This window comes from Lethenteron reissneri, chromosome 30 (assembly GCF_015708825.2).
Source record: "Lethenteron reissneri isolate LAM-NWPU_2019-01 chromosome 30, ASM1570882v1, whole genome shotgun sequence".
In the NCBI taxonomy this organism is placed as follows: Eukaryota; Metazoa; Chordata; class Hyperoartia; order Petromyzontiformes; family Petromyzontidae; genus Lethenteron; species Lethenteron reissneri.
In genome coordinates this window covers 7,388,129-7,414,196 of record NC_083808.1, presented here as the reverse complement: position 1 = coordinate 7,414,196, position 26,068 = coordinate 7,388,129, and the positions used below count along the sequence as shown (strand labels likewise).

Genomic DNA, 26,068 nt, shown 5'->3' with positions numbered 1-26,068 from the left:
CTTGTAAACCACTTATTTAAGATTTAAGATTCCTAAATGTTGAATGTATGCACCTTCCGGCCAAAGTAAATTCCTTGTCTGTGCGAACTTTCATGGCGAATAAAACCCTTTCTGATTCTGATTCTGCCGTGCTGCAAATGTCAAGACCGGGATATGAGGACACTTGAGAATGTTTGAGCGGCTGACGTTTGCGAGCGCTAAAAATCACAAGAGACACGAGCTGCTGGTACAATCTATTTATTTGTTAAAAACATTTAAAACACACCATTTCTTGAACAAACTACTGTGGACCTGTACAATAAGCCTTCAAAATCAGGCTAAAAAATCCGTCTGGTGGAGTCCGCCAGACACGAACTGACAGCTACGTTACACAGTGCCACCGAGCATCATTCGAGGCTTGCGTTTGTAAATCAATCGGCATATTCACAGAAAGATGCAATCGTGAAACGTATAATTTCAACGTACACAATCGACGTAGGTGTATGTACACACACAGTAAAAAGACATGTTTTTTTTTCTTCTTCAAAATTAAAGTAACTGCATTGTTTAGACAATGCGTTGTGGTCGAAGGTTTCCAATTGGCTCGAGCCAGTGTGACCTTGGCGATTTCGTTGAGTTTCTTTTTGCTTATTTCACCTTTTTTTTTTCAAAAGGCCCTCTCGGTACAAACATGCACGGGCACGTGGGTGCGAACACAATCCAATGCAGAAAAAACAAAAAGCACCCTCACCGATGTGTGGAGGTGCACCCAGACTGGCACGATATCCTTATCGGTGTTGATAGTGTCATAGTATAAAGCGTTCCGTTTATTTAGTTTTATTATTTTACGTTAATCCATGTGAGTGCGATGTCTGGCCCCACGACACAACAACCTTCATTAGATATGTTCGTGTGGTGTATTCTGTGCCACAGACTTATTTCTATAACATGCGAAGCGACTACAATCGGCAAATCAAGTGCACCATATTGGAATATAAAACAAAAATAACGAACCAAAACTTAGCAAGCAATGTTTGTGTTTTAAGTAAAGTGTAATGACTTACTGTGTTGCGTTTCTAAGCCGACTGTCCCATTGTAAGTACCAGTCAATGAGCACCTTTAAAATTGGTTAATTTCAGCTTTAAGACCATTTCTTGGGAACAGTTGGCAAGCACCCATTTCGTGGAGTCTAAATACAAAAAAACGTACAGCTTGTAATCTTTTTTCGATTTAAAGCTTTCGTGACTGCAGGGATTCATCTTCTTGGTTCCTTCTTTTATTTTATTATTTCCCTTCTACGTGACTTTACCGAAAGAACCAAGAAGCTTGTAATCTGTTTGCCTTCTGCAGGTCTACCTCTAATTAACTTTTTCAAAGCTACTGTGAAAAAATCATCTTGGTTCATTTGGACGTAATTAACATTTGCATCGTCGAGTAACATTTCATCTTTTAGCATGTTCCGAGATGGATTTTACGTTATGGGCACATAATAATGAATGTAACTTGTGATTAGTCACTTATATTAATGGTAAATTCATGGTAAATTAGTGGACACTCAGAGTCAGTTTTCCTTTGGGATTTTTCTTTCATTAATCTTTTGCTGTTCGTATTTTTTGTTTTTACTCTTTGAGTACTATGTAAAAATCGGATTCTTTATTCATACTGGAGGAATCCAATGAGCTATAAAACTCTTCTTCACAGATGTGTAACAAATTAAAACCCTGACTGCCTAACTAACAGTCGCACTTTTTTAAAAGAATCAAGGTTTTGTTATCAAGTATATTTCATATCATTAATACATTATTAAAATTGAATTTCTGTGAGAAATGTAAATTGTATTGATTTTCAGAGGAGTCAATATATCTTTTATTCCAAATATTGCAGTCTGTATTTTGTAGAAACTATAACCAAGGACCAACCTCTTGAAATAAAAATTTAACAAAAAAACGAAAACATGAAATATTTTTTTTATACATTTTCAAAATAAAACAATGGAATTAAAAAAATCCAGTGCAATCGTTAAAACTAAATAGTCTAAACGCCCTAAAAACATACACACATATGTAACAAATAAAAACAAGGCACAGTAACAAATGATGAAACGTTTAGGGAAAAAAACCCATGTTTTGAGTATCACGTTACTTAAGTAAATTGCACCTTTGAAAATAAGATGGTTCAAGTTTTTTTCTGTCTCTTTTACAACTTGTATTTTAAAAGTCAACAAAAAAAAGATGACACGAACTAAAGCTGTTAATTATGCTTATTTGATTTGTGCAAAAATCCACTTGTTAGCAAGTCACCTTTTTTATGGACAGATTACTTCTCGTCTTTTTGTTGTTGTTGATTTGACGCCTTCAAAATAATAAGTTATTTCTTCATGATACGATATATGCAGTATCCCCATAGCCAATAATTTGTCTACATTCTCTCACACCTGGCGGGAGAGAATAAGAAAAAACACCCAATTCCAACAAATCCCTTCCCATGCCGTTCCGACAATGATGTCAACGATTCCCTCACGTTCATTTTTTTGCCGTAAAATGAAAAGCGGCTCGCTGTTACACTGTATAGTTGTGCAATCTCAATGGCGACAATCCTGCCGCGTGCTGATGATACAGCGAACGAAGTCGGCCGACGTTTCTCCTCGGAGATGTCGTTTGCTTGCAGGTGCGCGTTGTGCAGTGTTCTCTGTGCCTCTGTGTTTTTGCTTTAGAGCATTGCGAAACAGAAGCAGCATTTCAGTGCATTTCTACACGTAATGTTTTTTTTTCCTGTTTAAAAACAAAAAAACAGCTGTACTTCTTCAGCACTGGGTGATGTTGACAAAACAGAAGCACAGTCATGTGAATATTACAGTCTTACGTGCAACTTGTGGTCTTGAGTGATTACGCAAAGCGCAGGTTTTAACACCTGAAAAAAAAGCAGTGAGGTAGAACTTAAAAACCTCTGTAATGGCCACTCACGATGCAGCTGAGGAGACTATTATTGTAATCCCGTGGTCGACAACTTGGCAGATGTTACATATACACAGATAGGCAGCGCTTGAAGTCCTCAGTGAAACAAGATGGAGACGGGCAAGTGGTTATTACGTGGACAGTGTGAGGACAACAATAATCGACTCTCCAAGAACGAATGCCACTAGCGCATTTTGGTTGGGCCATTTTTCTTTTTTAAATCTCAGCATCTCCTCGGGGTGTGCGCGCCAGCCACCTCAGCTGATGAGCTTTGGTAGGCAGGTCCTCTGTGGGTACATGAGGCCCTCCACGTCCTCCGAGTGGATGATCTTGATGCGGGGCCGGTTTGGCGAGAGCGTCTCGGGGAAGAGCTTGGTCACGATCTCAGTCTGCACGTACGAGGCCACGGGCAGGTACTTGACGGTGACCGTCTTCTCTGTGAGGGCCGGCGCCGGCATTGGCGTGGCAGCCGCCGTGGGGTTCAGGGGTCGCCGGCGCAGCCAGGGGTGCTTGAGGGCCTGGCTGGGCGTCAGGCGCGTGGCTGGGTCCCAGTCCAGACACTTCTTGAGGAAGTCTATGAAGAGGTGGTCATCGCAGCCTGCAGGGGCAATGGGAAACAAAGCGGTGTTAGATTTGTTGACGAAATCGTCGACAGTGATGTACGTCAACGAAGCGATATTTTACTTTACTCAACGATGACGATGGGTGGACGGATATCTTCAAGCGTGACGGCAGGTTACGGCTAACTGAATCGAACATCAAAGTGTGACTGACTATTTACGAGAGAAAATGAACAAGTCTGAATGAAGACGCGGACTATAATAATTTAGCATTGTTATTCGAGACTGCAATGCACTGATGAGGAAGACCAAAACAAGTGATTGGCTGTATGTGTATATAAAACATTTACTGAGTTTCACTGATTAGCTTCCATGATAATATTGTGCGGAAGGGGAGAGGATTAGTCAGATTAGATTAGGGAGAGAGGATATATATATGACTGCTTTGGTCGGCAGGACTAACAGTAATGCTCGATTAAACATTGCGCAGGCAGTCGTCGACTAGACGCAACGCTCTGGCTAAAATAAAAACTGCTGACTGAATGAACACGAGGGACGAGCAAGGGCGCAGGGAAGGGCAGAGAGGCGCGCTGGTCTCATTGATTGGTCGTGCTTCTCACATGGCAGTGTTTACGTGCGTGCGGCCCTGACAGCACACGCGCCAGAGGCCCCGTTTAATAGTGCACCGATCGTCATGCCATAACATTTTCATGGATTTCTAATGAGATACATTTGTAAACGAGTGGCAGATTGTACAACTTAATTGATTTTTTTTTATAAACACGTTCCTGGCAGACATTCAACAAACAGTGCATATAAACGCGTACAATTTACAAGCATAAGTGTATATGCTTGTACATTTTTACGAGTGAGATTAGTTTACGATCATTACCATTCTATTTGACATGTTTTATCTTTTTACAAAAACAACACGTGCTGGATTTCATGACTATATTCACTTGCTTGGAAAATTCAACTTGGGTTTCAGCAAAACGTATTTCACTACTGTTCAGCAAATTATGTGTAAAATAATTTGTATGTATTTCAAGCTTTACACCTAAAAAATACATTGTACACGAAGTTATTGTAGTACCGTGTACACAGTCATGTAAATATGCATGGGGAGGCCTTCATCCAGCAATAAAATGACAAAGGAATATAAAAAATATACATTAAGTGTAACGATTGCAGGGTTTGTGTGAATTGCAATACATGCGGCGAACGTGTACTTGAATAACCATTCTCAAAGGACCTTACTCATATGTTGGACAGTGGCACATGTCCTGCAGTTGAAACAGACATGAATGTATAAAAACGTGGAAACCTCAGAAAATGTCATTGGTGATACAATTACGACTTTCTGTATAATTGGAGAACACTCTAATTGTGCTAATAATAGTGACGTGCGATAATAATAGCTGAGACGCATCTGGCTGTTATTTCCACACAGCCATGCCTCCTCACGACTCTCAATAGGCTCCAAGATGAGGCTAATTAAACAATTATTGGTCTCCAGCATTTCAAAACTGTACACATCCCTCCTTAACGCCATGGAAGCGCCTGCACATTTTAGAGGAGTCTGCTGAATTCTGTGAGCGGAGCACATTCTGTTCCGAAAAGTCTACCTCTTCTGAATACCAATCATTTCAAATGGCAGATGCGTGTCCAAGGCTGGCATTTAATGAGCAATTCAAAACATTCGTGTCGTGAATTTCAATTGCCCGCAGGTGTAGCGACAAACAGCGCTTATGCTTCTTCTTGGTTCTTTCGGTAAAGTCACGTAGAAGGGAAATAATAAAATAATAAAAATAAAGCATAATAAAATACAATTCTCACGACGTTTCGGCCACAACGCAAGCAGCCGTCCTCAGGTGAAGAACAGGGCTGTCGGAAAGACAGCGTCTGAATGAACACCACCAAGCTTGGCAGCGTATATTTAAGCTGGGTTAGAGGAGGAGGGCGCCTTGACAAAGGAATTTGCATATCATATGATATCATTCAGATGCTGTCTTTCCGACAGACCTGTTCTTCACCTGAGGACGGCTGCTTGCGTTGTTGGCGAAACGTCGTGAGAATTCTAATTTATTTTGTTTAATTTTAATTATTTTATTATTTCCCTTCTACGTGACTTTACTGAAAGAACCAAGAAGATTAATCCCTGCAGTCACGAAAGCTTTAAATCGAAGCGCTTATGCTTATTAAGCCCATGCTGCCAAGTTGCCAGCTGAAATCAATCTACGTATACGCACTTTGTAAAATCAGAGAGGCATCTGTGCGTCATTCCTGAAAACGCATTATCTCAAAATGAGTTAAAGGGCGACCTTTTAAGTTTTTTGTAGTTATTATCAGAGAACACACTGTTCGGTATGGAGTCAGGGGCAATGCATGGTTCGAATTTGTGATATCCATCTCGGGGCGATGTATCTATCGCTTCGGCTCACATCAAAGGGAAACACCTCACTGCAAGATATCCCAACAACTGCAGGAGCGCAGCTATCTTGAGAAAAAGATTGCGAGATTAACGTCAGCCTTGTCAGCCTCACATGTGTGAGTTTGTTTCATGAGAGCCTAAAATTGAGCGCAACTGCATTGCAGGGCTGAACGAATCACTTACACCCAAATATTCTGGTCTGCGTGGCTTCAGTTACCGACTTCATAACAAATTATGATGTATAACTGTAAGTCAGTCGTGTCGAAATCGGCACGTTTTCCTTCGCGAATTTACAAAAGGTAATTTCTGCATACGGAGCCGTGGAGAGAATCCGTTCATTCGCGAGAATTGGGCCTGCGTTAATCACATTTGCGATGCATTTTAAAGATACTCTGCAGCTTTCACCACACCGCAGAATCGTGTTAGTGGTGGCTTCATGCGTATTAATCCAGAATGTGAAGTGAACTCGCTTTGATCCTGTTTTTTTACTGTAAAATAACTTTGCCAGGGGGGGAGCAGATGACTGAAATCCACAGAGACGGGGGCGTTGGCAATTCCTACATGGAGACCTCGCTGTCAGAAATGCTCTGTGCTCAGCACACAGAAAAAAATAGGACACGGGGTGATGTCATGTACAGAGAGAACTAGGAATATTTAATTGTTTATTGTAGAGATAGTGATACTACTAATTTACAACCATCTGTTATAATACACTACTGGGCTAAGGCTTCTTCATGCCTTGTTAATTCGGTTGTTTGACCATACTTCACCACGCTGGTCAGTGCGTATTGGTGAAGGATTAGACGTGTACATGCTTCTGATATCACCTCGCCACTGACGTTAACAGTGATGAAAGATTAAAACGCAGGTCTCTGGATTGACAGCGCAATGTGCTAACCATTGTGCCACTGCTCCACACTATGCCCCTTTTTTATCAATGAAAGCCTCATTGGGTCTTAAAACTTGTTTTTATTCCATTCACGAGTTAGTTGGACTATGGGAGAAAATTAGAATACCTAGAAACCCATGCATTCAAGGAGACAACCCTCAAACGGTCACACAGATGGATTAAATCCATTGCTGTGTTTAAATTTTCCTGGCCACCTCACAGGCCAATTTTTTATATTTCATGTAACTTTTAGTCACTATTATGGAATTAAAATTCTCCAAATCAAAAACCTGGCAATAAATCGCAAGATCAAACCTCCGCTAAAGCAGAGGGCATCTTACGTATTTTTGGGGACGCAGTCTTGGTATGTGTGCGTTACTTCGACGTTACTCGACGTTTAATCACGTGTATTCGTGTGTGTGTGTGTGTACGTATCGATATCTATGGGACCTTTTTGCCAGTATCAAAATGATGGGGAAAAAATGAGAATAGGCTTTCACCTTTCTGGCAATAAAACAGGCGTTTCGATGTTCAAACGCCCAATAGATACCTATTGCGAGGTATCAGGTATGCATTAACCACACAAACTTGTGGCAAAACATACAAACAAGTGTGCTCTGATTATACTATATGCATTGGTTTTGAAACCGATTGGCCTACACCAGCGACAGTGTGTATCAAGTTTGTCAACGTCAGCATTAGGAAGACAGGCATCTGGGTGTGCATGGCGGTGGTCCCACCACCATCTCATCCGTCACACCAGTCATAATATCTCCTAATTTTCAAGCTTGCGTACCGTACCACGTCGTCGTCCACTCATTGACATGCTAATTTTTTCTCTGCCCCCTCCCTCTCTCCGCCCCTGCCCCCTCTCTATATTTAAGGCCTCGTCACAGAGACGATCCCTCTCTCTTTGTGCCGATACGCGCTCTCTCTCTATGTATCTTTATGATGTCTGTCTGCTTATATGTCTGTCTATAGTTTTCTGGTTAGATTTTTGTTGCTATTTCCTTTATACCTGATGATGATTGTTTGTGTTGCAATCGAAACGTCGTAGTATGCTATTATTTAATTTATTATTTTATCTTTATACGTGACTTTACCGAAAGAACCAAAGAATAATTCCTGCAGTCACGAAAGCTCAAAAATTAAGATAGTCATAATACACGCTGACGACAAACACCTGTCCCACCAGACTACACGGCCAGACAGGACATCTTTAATATGCATGCATATGCTGCCCACACATTATTGTGGGACTGCCCGTATACTGAAACATTACAAATCTTTAACGCGCTGTAAATAAAATATAATCTAAAAGAAATGTGAGTGCGTCCTGAACTATAATGTTGCTGTGGAATCTTGGCCAAAACAACATGAAGCATTGATCGAAATCTGCTCACAACACAAATGTAATTCCTCAAGAGAATAAAACATCGCCTCACATATCACAAGTGACATGATGATTAAAGACACGACGATAAGAGGTAGGTTAAGAGAAGAAGCATCTGAGTGCTAGCTGACACGTAAGAAGCCAAACTAAGTTGATACGGGCATTGGGTGAGAAAGGGTTCAGATCAGATTTTTCATGAAGTATTTTGAAAAAGATTAAGAGGGGCAAGGGAATTGAGGGCAACCAAAATGAATGTGGCTGGACTGTCAGGCAGAACCTGAAGACAATTGGGGTGAGATTGGACCAAGGAAGGAGCACTGCAAGAGACTGGAACAAGATGGACGAAGCTGACAAAGAGCCCGACCCCAGCTAATGGCAATTCAGGGAAGTAGGAGAATAGCGCGTTGTATGCCTGCGTGCACACACACACAATGCAATATTATTCTCGCACTGCACGCGAAGAAAACGCACAGATACATTCTGCTTGTATTCTGCATGTTGGGAATATTGGGTAGAAGACAATAAAAATATAATAACTTTATCGGTACCGAGGCTCCCACAAGGCCATGCAGCAGGTGCGTGCGGCACAGTTTGGCGCCAGCTATCCTACAGCGTGGTCGTGTCGCTAGCCCTGCAACTCGCACACATCTCAGAACAGGAAAGGGTTAACATCATTCCACCGCGCTCGCACGCTAAGAGATGCGCGCGACCTCACCCTTGAGGGCCGTGGTCCAGTCGCGGCTGGAGGGGGGGCCGCGCATCTTCCCGCGCCGCGTGCGCCCCCCGTTGAGCACGACGGAGCCGCCGGGCAGCGTGGTGATGGTGCAGTAGCGCGGGTGGCCCAGCGAGCTGAAGAACTGGCGCGCGCGCTTGCTCTGCTCGAGGAGGCGCGCCGGCGGGGAGCCGGCCAGCTCCATGGCGCAGGCCAGCTGGTCGCCCTCGTCCTCGCCGGGCAGCAGCGGGCTGCCCGTCAGCAGCTCGGCCAGGATGCAGCCCAGGCTCCACATGTCGATGGGCAGGCCGTAGCGACCGCCCAGCACCACCTCAGGTGCACGGTAGAAGCGCGACTGGATGTAGGTGTACACCCGCTGGTGCTCGTAGCAGCTGGAGCCAAAGTCGATCACCTGCGTGGCAGGGGGGGGGGGGGTTCCGTCACACGCACGCACACACACGAAAGTCCGATTAGCTCGTTTATCAAATTCATATTTATTAAAAAATTGTGCTCGTCTTGCAAAACACTCGCAGACCAAGCATATTTGCAATCCAAGGTTTTACTGTTATAGGAATGTTTTCAGATCCTATAGGTATCGTGGATCATGCGGGTAATAGGGTCATGGGTAATAGGGTCATGGGTAATAGGGTCACGGGTAATAGGGTCGTGGATAACCGGAGTACTCCTGTCATAGCAATGGGCGGGCAAAGGTTTGACCTGATTTTGTCATGGTGAATGTCAAATACAAGCGTTGTGTCTGGCAGCTGTGTGTGTGTGTGTGTACACAAGCTTCACTTGCTGTGGGAATTAACGTTTGTTAACTTTGCCACCATGCCTCCGCGGTTGGCTACGTACGGTGCAAAAGAAGTTCAACGTACATATACGCATGCATGAGCTGCGGTGGTTAATAAAGAGCAAAGCTCGGATGTCTCAACGTTTAAGTGATCGATTATCCGTCCGCTGATTTGTCGGTCAGATGGCTCGAGAGTAGTCGTGGAGAGAAATATCTTCGCCTCTGTTCCCGTGTGTGCCACTGGATGGGAGGCAATGGGTGTGGCTTGATGATGTCATCACGATAATCAGCTGATGATGTCATCACGATAATCAGCTGATGTCATCACGATAATCAGCTGTGCCAAGGTGTGTGTGCCTTGTAGGGGGTTTCCCACATTTGGCGGGCAGTATGTGGTCCTGAGTACAAGCAAAGAATTCTGCACCACTTCTGAAAAAGAAACTGCGTGATAAACCTCACGAACGGCCTCATGCAGTTCTGAGCCCTTGCTTTTGGCTTGCTCGTTGTTTTGTCGGTGTTGTTAAAGTTCTAGAAGCTCCCACAGGACCCAGCTGTTGAGAGCAGCAAAAACATTTAAATAAAGAATATGGCGGAGTGGGATTAAGTCACCTGCACAGGCTTGCAGGTGACTCAATGTTCGCCGAAGGAGGGTTTGAAACACACCCCCCCGAGACAACTTGGCACAGAAGAGATTGGCAGCGTCATAAAAAAATGGGAAACACGGTTAACAACTGATGAATCACGAGGAGCTGATGTGCGTCGTCTGCATTTCTAACCACCGCAAAAAAAACTCTTTCAACACACCTGCATTAATCACAGCTAGATGTGCACGGTGAATACGGAAATGTGAGGATGATATATTCACACCTAATGCACCTAACAATATAAAAAATTTCGATTTAAAGCTTTCGTGACTGCAGGGATTCATCTTCTTGGTTCTTTCGGTAAAGTCACGTAGAATGGAAATAATAAAATAATTAAAATAAAACATAACAAAATAATTCTCACGACGTTTCGGCCACAACGCAAGCAGCCGTCCTCAGGTGAAGAACAGGTCTCAAAAGAACAGGTCTCAACAGACCTGTTCTTCACCTGAGGACGGCTGCTTGCGTTGCGGCCGAAACGTCGTGAGAATCATTTTATTATGTTTTATTTTGCGTTGTGGCCGAAACGTCGTGAGAATTATTTTATTATGTTTTATTTTTATTATTTTATTATTTCCATTCTACGTGACTTTACCGAAAGAACCAAGAAAATATAAAAAATATGCATCTCATGTCCATGTAAATTTCGGTTAGATAGTTCAGTGCTTGCTAATGCTGATAGAAGATTTCTAAGGTGTACAGCAGCATTAAGTACTTAATGTCTTGTATTACAAAAACACCATTACATATTTTGCAAGAAGATTTTGATGAATAATTCATTTCATTACAGCCCTTTGCCAATCCACTTCTGGATGTAGGCCTCTCTGTGCCATGTCGGACACAGGGGTTGTTTTCACCATATTTCACCGCTGTGTCGGTGTGAGTGGGTGAAGTGGTTGGGGCAGCCAAAGACTCGTTCAGTTATCAATGTTGGCTGTGGCAGGTCACGAGGTTCATAGCTGAGTGCGATAACTAGTGCTCAACACTCCAGCCCTTGATCTGATTAAGCAGATATTTATTCCTCAATGTATGTGACACATACTACAGGTGATTCGATAACCCAATGAGCAACATGATTTTCCGTCTCTGTTGCTAAAGCCGCTTGGCAATAATCTCAACATCCGTGCTTTCAAAAGCCGTAATTTGTGGTCAGCGGTGTTCTTGTTTGTACGGTTAGAGAATAAATCGAGTTGAAAGTTGCGTTGTATTATGGTCAAATGACCTTGAAAATGCTATTTGGAGACACACCATGTTTATCCGAGATGACCAGAAAAGACCCCAGTAACGTAGGACTTGTATGAATTATAACATAATCTATTGAAGTGCACAGTTTCCACTGACGGTACATTATTATTTCGGCAGTAAAGGTGTAAACGTACTAATGAATCATGAGCATCGTTGCAATCTCCCAAGATGGAAAACACATGAATGACTTCTGGGTCCCAAGACACTTAATTTAATCCGCGGCTCATACAGATGACGTAAGTGGGTTAAGGAAAATTTGCAATTATTCTGTAATGTGACCTGGGCTCGCGTGACACCCGACTAATTTTCGGCATTCAACCCCACAGGCAACGCTGACGTAGCTCACGATTAGTCATTTCACCTGGGATGTCAATACGACGGAATAAGAGGCAAGGAAATTTTTTTCAGATGGCCAAAGGTAATTTGAATATTACACCATCCCATGATATTTTCTTCGGAATTGGTCCAGTCATCGGTTGTGGTGTCTGTAAAGTTTCCTCTATGATGCACACTAATATAAATACACTTAAATACATGATCCGGTGAAATGTACTTGATTCTATATAATCAAAATAGTTTTTGAATTGAATGCATTTTTCACATCTCATAAAAAACTGCTTTTTGATCTAGAATTGAATAACAATAATCATTTCTTGACTTGAAGCTTTCGTGACTCATTCTTTGGGTCTTTCGGTAAAGTCACGTACGACGTTTCGATCACAACACAAGCGGTCGTCATCATTTTCCTGATGACGATCACTTGTGTTGTGATTATTTTTGTTATTTCTTTGAACCTATCTACGTGACTTTACGGAAAGACCCAAAGAATAATAATCATTCCCACGTCAATGTCTTTCCAAAGCCTCAGGACTCCTTTTAAGGAGAGTTCTGTTTTGGATACTTGGCCACGTTCCTACTAGTTTTGCAAGGCACCATCATAGACTACCCTAATGCATTTGTGTGAGATTAATGCTTTTGCCAAGAACATCTGGTAGCCCAGCAGCATTTGTATAACAAGCCTGACTTGGCTGATGAGCTCCAGAGTGTTTAAACCAGTCGAGTTTGCTTGCTTGAACAAATGCTGTTGAATAATATTGGTCTGAAAAGCCAAGAGGTCGATGGACGAAAAACTATTTTTTTTGTTTAATTATAGGCATTGATTTGAAAAAATTCCAACACGTGGTGTTGGTACTGGTGGCTTAGACAGCACCGCTGAGATTTTGGCTATCAGGCCCTGCGTCTCCGTACGTGTGCGTGTGTCTCACGTGGGGAGCGGTAGTGCAGCGGTTAGCGCGCTGCAGTATGAAACCGGCGACCGGAGATCGATTCCCGCTCACCTTCAACACCAGTGACGATTATCTGTACCTGTCCTGGGCCTCCCCTAGGTCGACTCAGCCTCAAATAAGTACCCGGTTGCGGTGTGCAGTAACTATCGCTACTGGGGACACAAAGGCGGTCGGGCGTGGTGCTAGCCATCCACCCCCGTTGTGTGCCGTACCGGCCTTCACAGGTGCCACTCGCTGACAGTACTTGCCCCTACAGTCTGTTAAGGCTATATGGCTGACGTTTGTCTTTTGTGCGTCTCACTCTCCATCTCAGGGAGCTTCGTAATGCCCGAGCACCGCACGCGCCGCACCTTGATGCCGCTGCGTCCCTGCTGGCGTAGCAGGATGTTCTCGGGCTTGAGGTCGCAGTGGATAATGCGGTTCTTGTGCAACGCGTTGAGGCAGAGCAGGATGGAGTGCGCAAACTTGCGCACCACCTGCAGGCTGAAGCCTTGGAACTTGTTCTTCTTGATGAGCTCGTAGAGGTTCATGCTGAGCAGCTCGAAGGTCATGCAGATGTGGTTGCGGAAGTTGAAACTCTCGAGCATGTGGATGACGTTCATGGTGTTCTCCTTGTCCTGCTTCTTGAGGTGCTCCAGGATGCGGATCTCCTCGGCCGCCTGCCGGTGGAAGCGCTTCTCGTTGCGCACCATCTTGAGCGCCACGTACTGGTGCGTCCGGTGGTCGTAGGCCTTCACCACCTGGCCGAAGCTGCCCTTGCCGATGACGCGCAGCACCTCGTAGCGGTAGGCCACGTGGTCGTGCGGCACGTGGATGTACGAGCCCTGCTCGTCGTCGAAGCCGTTGTTGTTGACGCCGCTCAGCGTCGCCTGCCGCTTTTTGGCGCTGGGCCCCACGAAGTACACCTCGTGGTAGTTGAAGATCTCGTGGTGCTCGAACATGCTCAGCCTGTGCATGTACTTGCGCATCGCCTGCTCGGGCGACATGGCCGTCGAGTGGGGCTTCGGGGAGCCGTCGTCCGGACGCGGGGACCCGGGCACCGCGTCGTGCTGCGTGGCGGCCGCCGCCGCCGCCGCCGCGCGCAAGCAGCTGCCGAGCGCGGGCCGCTCCATCTGGAGGCTCTTGAGGCCATTGGCGAGGCTGCCGAGGTCGGAGGCGAGCAGGCCGCGCTTGGCATGCGCGTCCTCGTACAGCGGCTGGATGTGCACCGGCCGCGGCATGCCGGAGAACATGTGATCCGTGAGCCTCGCGTTGTTGTTGTTGCGGCCAACCTGCGGGGAGGTCGAGAGAGGGATTGGGAGAGGAAAGGACGATTTAAATCGAGCCCTGCAGCTGTCCATTTAGACGGTTTAATTTATTTACAACTAAACTACAAGATGCCCCAGATGTCTTGTGACCCCCATTTAATTCTCTAAAAACTTTAGATTTTTTTTAAGCAAGATGTATTTAACACAGAAATGAACATGCAATGGGAAAATATGTTACGGGTCACATCTTTGCCCGTTCTTTCATCATCATCATCAGCCATGGTCAATCCACTGCTGGATGAAGGCTTCCTAGTCACCACGCCTCTTGATCAAGCGATGCAGTAGCCAACTTGGCACCCGTGCGTGAGCTGATTTCATTGCTCCATCTCCTCGGCGAATTTTACATTGGATGCATTCTATTCATTCTGGATGGCACTGTAACGATATTAAACATTGGCCTCTATCCCTTTTTATCTTGCCAGGGTGCCACTCAAAATGTAAGTTTCCTATTATGAAGATCACTGCTTCCTCGATGTATTCATTTGCCTTTGAAACTGAACCACTGCAAGTTCAGTGATAATCCCTCAATATTTACTGGCTGTTCGATGGAGTTGAAAAGTGCATTACAGTCATTATATGCATAGGTATAGTGTACGCATGGATGCAGAGAGGAATAGAGGATTCCTGAGCAACCTGCATATATTAACATATTATATTGAAAATTTTGCTCCAAGGAAACTGACACTTCCATTTCCCATACGCACACTGAGTGGTACCATAATCTCGCTGAGACTTGCCCATCTTTAGGAACATGAAAAATCTATCTGTGCATCATCCCACAAAGCCATGTCCATGTTGTCGGATGACAATAGGGCGGCTACCGGGCCCTCTGGTTTCGTAAACACGTACACCTCCTGAAGGTGTGTTGAGTAAACAACAATATGCGCAAGCACGCACACACACAAAATACAGCCGAGCCCTAAGAGAGAAACTTGAGCACGTGTTATTTTGTTTAATATTGTGTCACGTACAGTTTGTACTTTGCCTCGTAGGCAAAGCACAAAGAGTGACAGGAGAGTCGTGCTCTTCAAGCTTCACTGCCTGTTACGTGTTGCAACGGAGGATGGGGGGGGGCAGTGGCGTAGCAGTCAACGCACTGCACTATGAATCCGGCCACCCGAGTTTGATTCCCAGCCATGGTTAGCATCACTGGTGGTGGTCTTGGGAAGCCCTCTCCGGAACCCCCACCCCTTCACCAATCCTACTGATGTATGGTCACAACAACCCCATAATCAATACGGTGTGGACAGGCCTCAACCAGCGGTGGGATGACAGTGCTGTAAATTATCATATATCGTAAATACATCGAAAATCCAGGGATTTTGCCGATACAGTAAAATCTATTTTAAATAACGACATTTTAAAAACTAAATAATGAGCAAAACCTCGGACAGGGCAAACCGGCTTGGGTATGACCTGAGTCATGAGACCGGTTTGTGGCTGAAGAAATATAAAATAACCAAGCAAGCAGATGCCTGCCTATTGTCTGAAACTTGAAAATGAAAACGACCCGCAGACATGACCGATGGGCAGACGTGACAGCCATGAGCAAGCCTGCGTCATCCTGAATCTGAAAACATTCGAGGTGTACACTCTTACAGGTGAGTTAGGCGTCACGAGGTGGTGCCGTCTTATTTCTGTGTTGGCGCAGTACGGATAATTACATACATTGTGGCAGGCAGGGCATCAACTGATTGTATGTTGTCTCAGCTCAACGTACTATATGTTCGACTTCTTTCGCACCGTACGTAGCCAACCGTGTTAATCGGAGCTCAAAGGTCTGACATTGACATTGGAGTTCTATTAAATAAGCAAACAAAACAATCCACATTGATCATTCACAACTACAGTATATGAACTACGAGTTAAGTCAGAGACGAATACTTTGATACTATTTTACAAGGCCCATATGTTATGGGACTGCACATAAAATGTTACGTACATTTTGTTTTTCATTTTCCTTCTACAGGCATACTATCCTATATAATGAGCAGTACAATAATATCACACATTCGTCATTACCTGTCACATTTTCACAACTGAGATATCGGTTTAAATTAAACTCTTAAGACCTACTCTTCGATATGAGCAGTAAAATAATATCACCCACCTATCATTACCTGTCACATTTTCACAACTGGGATATCGGTTTAAATTAAACTCTTAAGACCTACTCTTCGATATGAGCAGTAAAATAATATCACCCACCTATCATTACCTGTCACATTTTCACAACTGGGATATCGGTTTAAATTAAACTCTTAAGACCTACTCTTCGATATGAGCAGTAAAATAATATCACCCACCTATCATTACCTGTCACATTTTCACAACTGGGATATCGGTTTAAATTAAACTCTTAAGACCTACTCTTCGATATGAGCAGTAAAATAATATCACCCACCTATCATTACCTGTCACATTTTCACAACTGGGATATCGGTTTAAATTAAACTCTTAAGACCTACTCTTCGATATGAGCAGTAAAATAATATCACCCACCTATCATTACCTGTCACATTTTAAAAACGGTGGAATAATTATAGAATAATAATTTATTAAGAGCATAACATTCATGTACGCAGTCATAATATAACATAAAAAAATTGGGGTTAGATCGGGCAAATAGAAATGTGTCGTTTACGCGATCTAACCCCAAAAAACGTTATTATGGATAATATCGTACGTTTAAATATAATATGGCAGATAGTCGACAAAAAAACAGTAAGTGGGACTTACCCTCATTCTTTGGTTAGCCATGGGTACGTTCCAATTCCGAACTTGTGTTTTGAGCTAAAGAGCATCTCTCGTCAATATATAAGGCGCGTGGCATACTCCCTCAGCATTTTACGCCCCTTGTGATGAACTTCCTTTTCGAAATAGCATGTAATTGGTAAGCCGGGTCACACAATAGCTCATTGGTCACAAGCAGTAGCCAATCGTGTCTTGTTGCCCGCAGTGGTATGCAAGTCTGCAAATTACGCAACGCATAGAAGACATACGTGCGGTGGACCGCTCTAACTGGTCTTTCTTCTTAAAGTTTCCACTTAGTGTGCAACAGAGAGAGGTGGCATCTGCCCTGTGAATAAACGCATCACGATTGCCAAAGGTTCATCACAGAATTAGAAGCATTAAATGTGAAAAGTTGAAGAGGCTGCACCACATTTGCATTCAACGTGCTTAAGAATAACTGACTGAAGTATGCAACGGATCAAGTTGACATTCGGACACTGTTGTCTCGTATGGGTCTTCCTTTTACCATCGGCTGAAAATTGCAGCCAGTGGGCACGACACTTTGATGCGTCTTGCTGGGGTGCCCAGTCTTGGGTATAATTATTTATCGTTGCGTGAATTAAACTTTTAAAATACCATCGCAATACTTGCCGAGTGCCTTTTTTGCACATCAAAGCAGCACGATGCCCCTTTTTGAAACAACAGTGGCCATGGCTCACGGAGACGAGAGACAGAGGAGAGGCGTTATTGTGTTCACACTCTGCAGCTGTCAACGGGGACCTCCTTTATGGCAGGCAAGCTTCAGTTTTCGCTCGAGAATGACTTACGGCAGATTGAGCCTCGCCAGTGAGCATATGCCCAATTGAGTTTATGTTCGTGAGTTGTGGCAATGCTGAGCAGATCTGTCTTAAATTCAGCGATGCCCAGGTCTTGACTTACAGGAGCAATGGATACACATATTTAGAAAGTATACGAGGACCAAGGTAATTTGACCTAGGTCACGTGTCTCAATGACCTGGATTTGGATTAACTGGAACACAAGGATTAGCCTCCTGCTGTTCATCAATGAGTGCCAAGGGATCTGTCGTGTTCGCGTTGCAGTCAGGTCCCGACTTAAAGGTGAATGACATTGCCCCTTGCAGAGAAGTGTTCCCAAGTGCATAACTGCTCTCATTCTGGCCGAAAGGGGCGAGTGTTCTGGAAGGGGTAAGAGTAATCCTCATGTGCCACGGAGGTTCCTCATATTAAGTATTCGCTTCTAACAGCCAATATGGTCAGGTTCAACACACGGGCAAAAGCACATACGAGGTTGCAATCGTGCCATTGCAGCATGCCATGCGTAGGTTAACTAATTATGGGTTGTTGGCGAGGCTTACGGGTAAAGCATATATAAGCATGACTGCATTATGTCGTCACGTATAAAGTTCTGCTTATATATTTACTTTTCCCCCATAATGATAGATTCCCCATAATGATATACAACAATGCAGAATGGGTTTGTATAAAATATTGGTTTGTGCGTCGATTATTTTTTTACTCAACACATTTGTCAACACGTTCGCGTTTAATAGGGAAGCATAGTTTACATGAAGTGCTCTCTCCAATAAAATATGGTAACCAAGGAGCTTTTGTTTAACAAGCTAGACTGTTGAACAAAACCCATAGGCCCAAAGTGGTCCCGAGTTTGCTAGCTTAATTAAATGCTGCTGGATGATATTAGTCTCGAAAGGCAGTAGGCCAATCGACTAAAACATATTATTGTATCTATGTGTGGGGAGAGAAGGTTTTGTCTGTGCTTTTACCCATAATGCTCCAAAAAAACACGTAGATTATCTCACACATGGCATGCTATAATGACATCATTGCAACCTCTACTTTCAAAGAGCATCATTATTGCCCTATAAATAATGCATAGCTTAAAAGGCAACCTTTTGTCTGTTGTTAGATTTTAATAAACATTCATGATTTATTCATCGCATTTATTATTAATTTTATCTTAAGGTGCCATTGTTGGGTTAGGGTCAGTGATGGTGAAACCGGATCTGTAGGCTTCGGCTCACAGATGTCCACAAGTGATAAAAGGTCTGGGAGGGGTGATCGCCGATTGCAAATATGGGGAGAGAGCTTTGGGCATTAACAGCTGCTAAGGTGAAAAACCAGATTGTCCGTGACCCACTTTTGCTGAGTACATAAGGCACAGCGTTGCCATTGTCCATAATATTGTTATGTGCACAGTGCGCTTGACAAACACAGAGTGGGTGGCATTGAATAAAAGAAAGTGGGTGCGGTGTTTGTGCCTGTGAATGGACAGAATATTAAATATGACTCCTCGTGAAGAAATATTGTCAACTCAGGACCAAGACAAGAGCGGACACCTGGTCTCTTGTGCACGACTAACAATGATCCAATAGGCACACGATGGAACGGGGCTCAGTCAAATTGTGTGTGCTGCTGAACGAACGTGCGTGCGCGTGTGTGTATCTTTCCAGTGCTAGAAAGCCCTATCAACCGTACACATGAGAGAGAGAGTGTGTGTGTGTCTTTCCCATGCAGCAAAGCTAGGGTTGCCGCTTTTTTTGTTCCACAAACACGCCTTAAGATTATATTTTTCAGTTAGCCTAGGTCTACTGGAATAAGGTTCAACACAATACAAATATCTGCACCGGCCTGGGTTTCAGCGAATGTGGCCAGGAACTGGAATCTCTGTCAAAACCCAGACAGGGGTGGCAACCATATATATGCAAAGCCAATATCTCCTGTATATCTTGCTTCACTAGAAATTACGATAATTGCAGTAAATTTTTTCTGGGAACCCTCATGGCATTGGCCCATACATGAAATTAATATAAACATCTTGAGCATACGCCCTTGCTTATTTTGCGAACGATCACATTGACTCTACCAAAAACAAATAAATAACCAATCTTCAAAGGCGATTTCAGGAGCCGGATAACCGCATTCTTCCCGGTAGCTTGCCGTGTGCGAGCGTCAAGGGACCGATAAGCGAGGCTTTCCGTATTAGCCAACTCGCACGTTACGTGGGGTGAAGTGGTGAAGTGGAGGAGTGGCGGGCTCCGGTCGTTGGGGCTGTAATTTGCATGAACCCTCCATTATCGGCCCATCAGCAGCCACATCCTCTCACGGCCAGTTGGCCCCAGCACGTGACCTGAGTGACACTACTCTGGCCAGTAGCTGCTGCTGCGGCGTCTCTTGATACCAACTCTCGCGGAAATACCACATCCGCCTCTTTGTGGCAGGAGAGAGAGAGAGAGGGTTCTTGGCATGGACTGTATCCATTTGGATTTTTTTTTTGCAAAAAGAATGTGTGCGAAAAATGTAGAGGCCCTTTTTTCGTTTATGTATTGACTCCAACAGATGGTTGTCATTTTAGTTTCAAATCGCGGTTGCTGAGCGCAGGCCCAAAATTATCCTAAACGCCAAGCAGCCGGCAACGAACAGCACTATTGAAGGTCTAACCGCACCTCAGATTAGCACGGTTGGATACGTACGGTGCGGAAGAAGTTCAACATACGTACATAGGTAATATATGAGAGGAAAAGAAAGCATGCATACGTACACGATTCCTGCATTTTATTATACTGTAATTAATTTTAAAAAATTGTCATGATAATAAAGGCGATGAAGCATTGAGATTAGCCGATATGCAATTATCTTTTATTACATTGCAGGATTGTGAGATATGGTGGCCGCTGGGGGAGAAGCCTTCATCTAGCAGTGGACTAGCCAAGGCTCAAGATGGTGATTACGCATAATAGAGTGGTTAAAATTAGTACAACAATGTTAAACTATTTTTTATATTACCTTACCAGGTAAGGCCCACTGAGCTCTATAGCTCTCTGTCAGAAGAGACATGGCCACAAATGAGAGCCCAACGAAGTCGCTTATCATACGGAAATGTATTGCAGCCAAATACTCTAAACGCATGTTGATTCTAAATATGTAGGGAACATCTGGAGGAGTCGGGGGAAAATCCACGCGACCACGGGGAGAGAGACATGCAAACTCCAAATAAACAGACGTCAGGGTCAGGATCGAACCCGTAACCTTCTGCATACCAGGCGAGGTATTTAACATCTCCCCACCAATAGCCTCCCAACTAATTGAAACATTTAACTTTGGAATGCATTTATTGAATTTTTTTTTATCTGTCGAAAAAAGCCAATTATGGTAAAGCTAGTAAACAATTTGAAGCAAAAAATATATCTCGGGCACGTGACAACAACGGTGGTGAATCTGTAATTATTGAGTCTGCCCCTGCAACGTGGCTGGGCCACTAGGGGGCTGACGGGGCTTTGTTGTTAAGGGATGTGGCAGTGCTGCAGTTTGGCTGCCGCTTGTGGCTGCGTTTTTTTTACTATCCCATCGACGACCACAGGTCCGAGTACAGTGAAGTATCTAGCGCAGGGAACTTGCCGATCAATAAGTTTAGTAGAACCCTTATTACCCACAACTATTATATTAAACATGCCCCCTATTCCTATTATCGGTGGTTATCCGAATTTTCTTTGTTCGCTCACCCCCCCCCCCCCCCCCCACATACATAAGTGAAGTACATTTGTGGAGAGCCCGGTGGGATTCGAGGATTGGCGATGTTTGTCCACCAAATCGCAATGAATAAGGGGAGTTCTACTGTGAACACACGTACTATTCTTATACCACACGGATGCTCCCACCAAGTCTGCTGCTATATTTATGCCTTGCAAGCTTTACGAGAATTAGGGCAAGCGGACTGTGTTCAGTAGATTAAGACACGGCTGGAACATATGGACACTTCCCTGGCAGAGCCTTCTATAGGAACAACACTCCTGGTTACTTATTAGACAGTGTGATATAGAATAGTTCTCTATTATAGTCTGGGGAGGCAACATCTATTTATTTTACACACTTGGGACTTTATCTGGCCTTGCCTTGCAAGGAGAGTGTTGCCCTCGGCTAATATGTTGCGAGTTAGTAGCTGGCACATTACATATATACACAATGTGTAGTTGTGATCAAATAGTGTGTGGGAAACGGGACGGTGCTTTGTAAGAAACACAGGGAAATCCTGTTTGTAGTGTTTCATCGGGTGTTTTAGTAAATATATATTGTGCAGCTAATGAAACGTTTGCGTGCTTTGCAGCTGATTGTTATCTTGTTTTATGCAATTTTGGAAATCGTTACGTAAATATTTTTTTTCCCGTGGGACGTCGGAGGACCAACCCCCGATAGTGACACAATTCAATGCTTTCGTCGTCACACAGTGCCGACTGGCCGGCACTGTCAACCCACGGACCACAGCAAGTTTCAAGTTTCATTTATTTGGTATAGCCCTGTGAGCCATGCGGCTCTTAAGTCGGGTGCAACCGCAACAAACAAAATATGAACGGAGAACATCTTAAAGCGACGACGCGCAACAGAAACATCCTGGATAATTCTAGATTTGAAGCTTTCGTGACTGCAAGGATTCATATTCTTAGGTTTTTTCGGTAAAGTCACGTAGGTAAAAAATTTAAATTAATAAAAGTAAAATAAAAAATAAAATAAAAATCACGACGTTACAGAGGCAACACAAGCTTCCGTCTTCAGGTGGAACCGTCACAACACGATAGCTGTATCAAGTGAGAGAAATTCCAAGAAAACAGTCCTTGTATATATACTGGTTGAGGGTGGGAGGAGCCTGAATATTATTCCTTGATAAACCAGCAAATTTTCCCAAAAAAACTCAACAGCAACTGAAGCGAAACGACCGAAGCCAATGTGGTAGCCTGACCGAAGCCAGGTAAATGCTCCTGAAGCTACTCGCCGTGCTCACAAAGCCTCACCATGAACATGTAAACGTTCAAGACCAACTAAACCACCATACGAAAAAAAAAAACAATGCATAATTAAAATAGTACTTGAGGATTGCTTGCTTATCATGTGCCGTTTCACAGTCATCCCTTGCCAAAAAAACCTGCATTAGTTGACGCCGCCTTCTTAAATGTGAGATATTGTTTTATAGACCGCATGGGATGACTGTAGGATATCAATACCCATCTGCGGGGCACGTCCTGGATACAGTCATACGGATGAGTCCGTGCTTTTATAATTGCGCGCAACGCGTGGATCTGCAACAGGACATCCTGCCGTCCATTCCTTCCGAATAGCTCAGTGAATAAGTGGCCCTGACCTGCTTTTTGAGGGCCGATGAAAACGCGCGCACACACACACAATGCCACTGCCACTGCATTGACGGTGACTAAGGGCGACACAAGGACGAGACAATGGAGGGCAAGAGGGCAGGGCAGGGTATGTGTAGTCGTAGTAGCAGCACGATGTGTCGCCCCTTGTTAATGCAACCAAAGCTGAGCATATTGCAACCACGTTGCTCAAGGAATTTGCTTTTTTTGTATAAAGTGCCGTAAATTCCACACGCGCTTTGCTTTAAAGACTTGCGGGGGGGGGGGGTGTTTTGGCTTTGACGGACACGAAGGGTGGGGGGCTCGTTGAGGAACGGGGGGCTCCAGGAATGTCTGGGTTTGTCGCTACGCTCACCCCTTCGTCCTTATGGGCAGGATACTGGGATACGGAACTGAGGATCTGACACACGCACACACACGATTGCACATTACTACTACTAGGACATGTTGGAAAAATAAATAACCACCCCCCCACTGGGAGGAACTGCTTCCGGGGATGGGCACACGATAATAGCGGTATTTATTAGATTTTGCTTCCTCTCCAAAGTGAGATGAGTGAGATAGCAGTGCCAGGCTGCTGCACGTAATACACACTGCCAAATAAGTAGCAAGCGTATTCGCGCTTGCTCGCCACAGTGTCGTGGTGTGCAGTACCTGGACCATGTTATCATAGCAACATACTGCTTTGAGGGTTGCCATATGGGCACCCCAAGGGTACGGACTTCTATTACACGGGTTTGGTTCGAGACGTTTGGGGTTTTGGTTCTCCCCCTCCCAGCTCGAGCCGGGAAATATTTTCGTGCTGGCAAGCATCGAGGAAGCACAACGCCGAACTGACCCAAAAAAAAAAGAACACCTAACAACACCCATTCGCCTGCAAATGCTTGCCATTCCATTTCGGTTGCAGAGAATGCCGCAGTCTTACACAACCAAACTAAGGCATGGTGAAAGACGCTTAACAAAGGAGCATTTACAAATTCGACCGAGAAGAAACAAATCAATATAATGCGACAATTGTCCAGAACCCTCTAAATTAAACACACCTTGTACGGCGTTCACGTTGCCGTGTGCGTGTGCGATCCTGACAGGGACACACTTATCACGCTCAGATTCACATTCTTGCGAGATTACAACGGTGACGATGAATGGATGGATGGTGCTGGTGTCAACACAGGCGGAGGAACACATACTACACACAAGCGTGGGCTTGTATGTAGATCTGTCCATTATCAGTATCCCATAATGTGGTGACACATGCTGCTGCATGGTGGCACAGTGGTATGACACAGTGGTATAACACAGTGCTATAACACAGTGGTATAACAGTGGTATAACACAGTGGTATAACACAGTGGTATAACACAGTGGTATAACACAGTGGTATTGCACAGTGGTATAACACAGTGGTATGACACAGTGGTATATAACAGTGGTATGACACAGTGGTATAACACAGTGGTATAACACAGTGGTATAACACAGTGGTATAACACAGTGGTATAGCACAGTGGTATAACACAGTGGTATGACACAGTGGTATGACACAGTGGTATAACACAGTGGTATGACACAGTGGTATGACACAGTGGTATAACACAGTGGTATAACACCGCCTGGGTTTGATGCCCGACTCGGAATCCCTTTGCGTGGAGTTTGTTCAGTTCTGCCACCAACTCTGCATGGGTTCCCTCCGGGTTCACGGGCTTCCTCCCATATAAAAAACAAAGCCCCCAATGTAACTGGCATTGGTCAAACATCCCAACGACTCAATTAGGATTACACACATAGCAGCATCGCCCCCCGACTGTGAATAGCCCGCACCTCCGATGAGCATGGTTGGCTACGTACGGTGCGAAAGAAGTTCAACATACAGTGCAGCACATCCAATACTTGGCAGGACCCTCCTGAAAAATGGAGTCTTGAGACTCGGTGGGTAACAAAAAAGCAGAAGCTGTTGCTGGTGGCAGTGGTGGTGGTGGTGTGTGATGGTCTTCTCGACCTCAAATGAGTAACCCGGTGCACATTGTCACTGGGGAGACAAAGGCAGCCGGGCGTGGCGCTGGCCACCCACCCACCCCCAACAGCCCTTGCCCCACCAGTCCTGTCAAAAGGTTATCCGGTGACATCGTTGTCTTGTGTGTGTGTTGACCCGCCAATATTTGATGTCTGTTCAGACCCCCCCCCCCCCCAAAAAGAGCTTCACAGCTCATCGGATTCCAAGATTCCGATGCCGGTGTGACGAATCTCCCCGGTGTGCCCCTTCCTTGCTTACCATGTAGCTGGAGAGCGGGGGCAGGTGTGCAGGCGATGGGTCTCCGTAGCGTCGGACAGGGCTGTCAGTATCGACCCCGCTGTACATGCCGGTCCCCAGCGGGATGGACACGGGCAGGTCGAACAGCAGGCAGCTTTGCATTTGCAGATCTCGATTAGCTGGGAAGCTTCCACAATGCCGCCCGTCCCGACACCCTCCCCCCTAGCAAGGAAATAATAATAACAACAACAACAACAATCAATGTTGCGGGTAGTTGAGAGTAAGTGTGAGTTTGATAGAGCGCAAAACAAATAGCTCACGGGTGGGGCGGGCAAAATATAATGGGAAAACTTAATTAAAATGAAGAAAAAAATTTTAAAATAAGAAGAAGAAAGCAACTACTAACGGTGGTTGGAAGAGACGTGCCAACGTCTAGGCGCGAGACGCTAATGGCACGGGGCGCATGCCACTGCCGCTGATGCCGCTTGCTGCGCAATCTGCCTCCGGCCGTCTCAATCGCAGCGCACGAGCTCAGTGATGAACGTAGCCGATGTCCTTCCTCTGCAACCCCTCCTCCTTCCCCAAGCTCGCGCAGGCTATGATGGGGGGGGGTGGTGGTGGGGTGACGCGTCCCCAAGCAGGGAAGCACAGTGTTTGGTTGGTAGGGCACATGGGCAGGGTTAGCTCCGAGGATGGATGTTGGAGGTGGTTT

The 26,068-nt window shown here is 44.7% G+C and overlaps 1 protein-coding gene across 2 annotated transcripts; it reads right to left on the bottom strand.

The window, feature by feature from the left end:
• Positions 1-221: 221 nt before the first annotated feature.
• LOC133349480 (dual specificity tyrosine-phosphorylation-regulated kinase 2-like) lies at positions 222-26,068 on the bottom strand. Of its 2 annotated transcripts, XM_061562966.1 has the most exons (5): positions 25,763-26,068; positions 25,378-25,578; positions 13,237-14,157; positions 8,922-9,330; positions 222-3,531 (listed from the first exon to the last, which is right to left on the bottom strand). In XM_061562966.1, the coding sequence occupies exons 2-5, from the start codon at positions 25,516-25,518 to the stop codon at positions 3,191-3,193; spliced, it is 1,812 nt and encodes a 603-aa protein (XP_061418950.1). In that variant the 5' UTR covers positions 25,519-25,578; positions 25,763-26,068; the 3' UTR covers positions 222-3,190. The 2 variants fall into 2 exon arrangements, with proteins under 2 accessions (XP_061418950.1, XP_061418952.1); XM_061562968.1 differs by lacking the exons at positions 25,378-25,578; positions 25,763-26,068 and adding an exon at positions 16,933-17,042.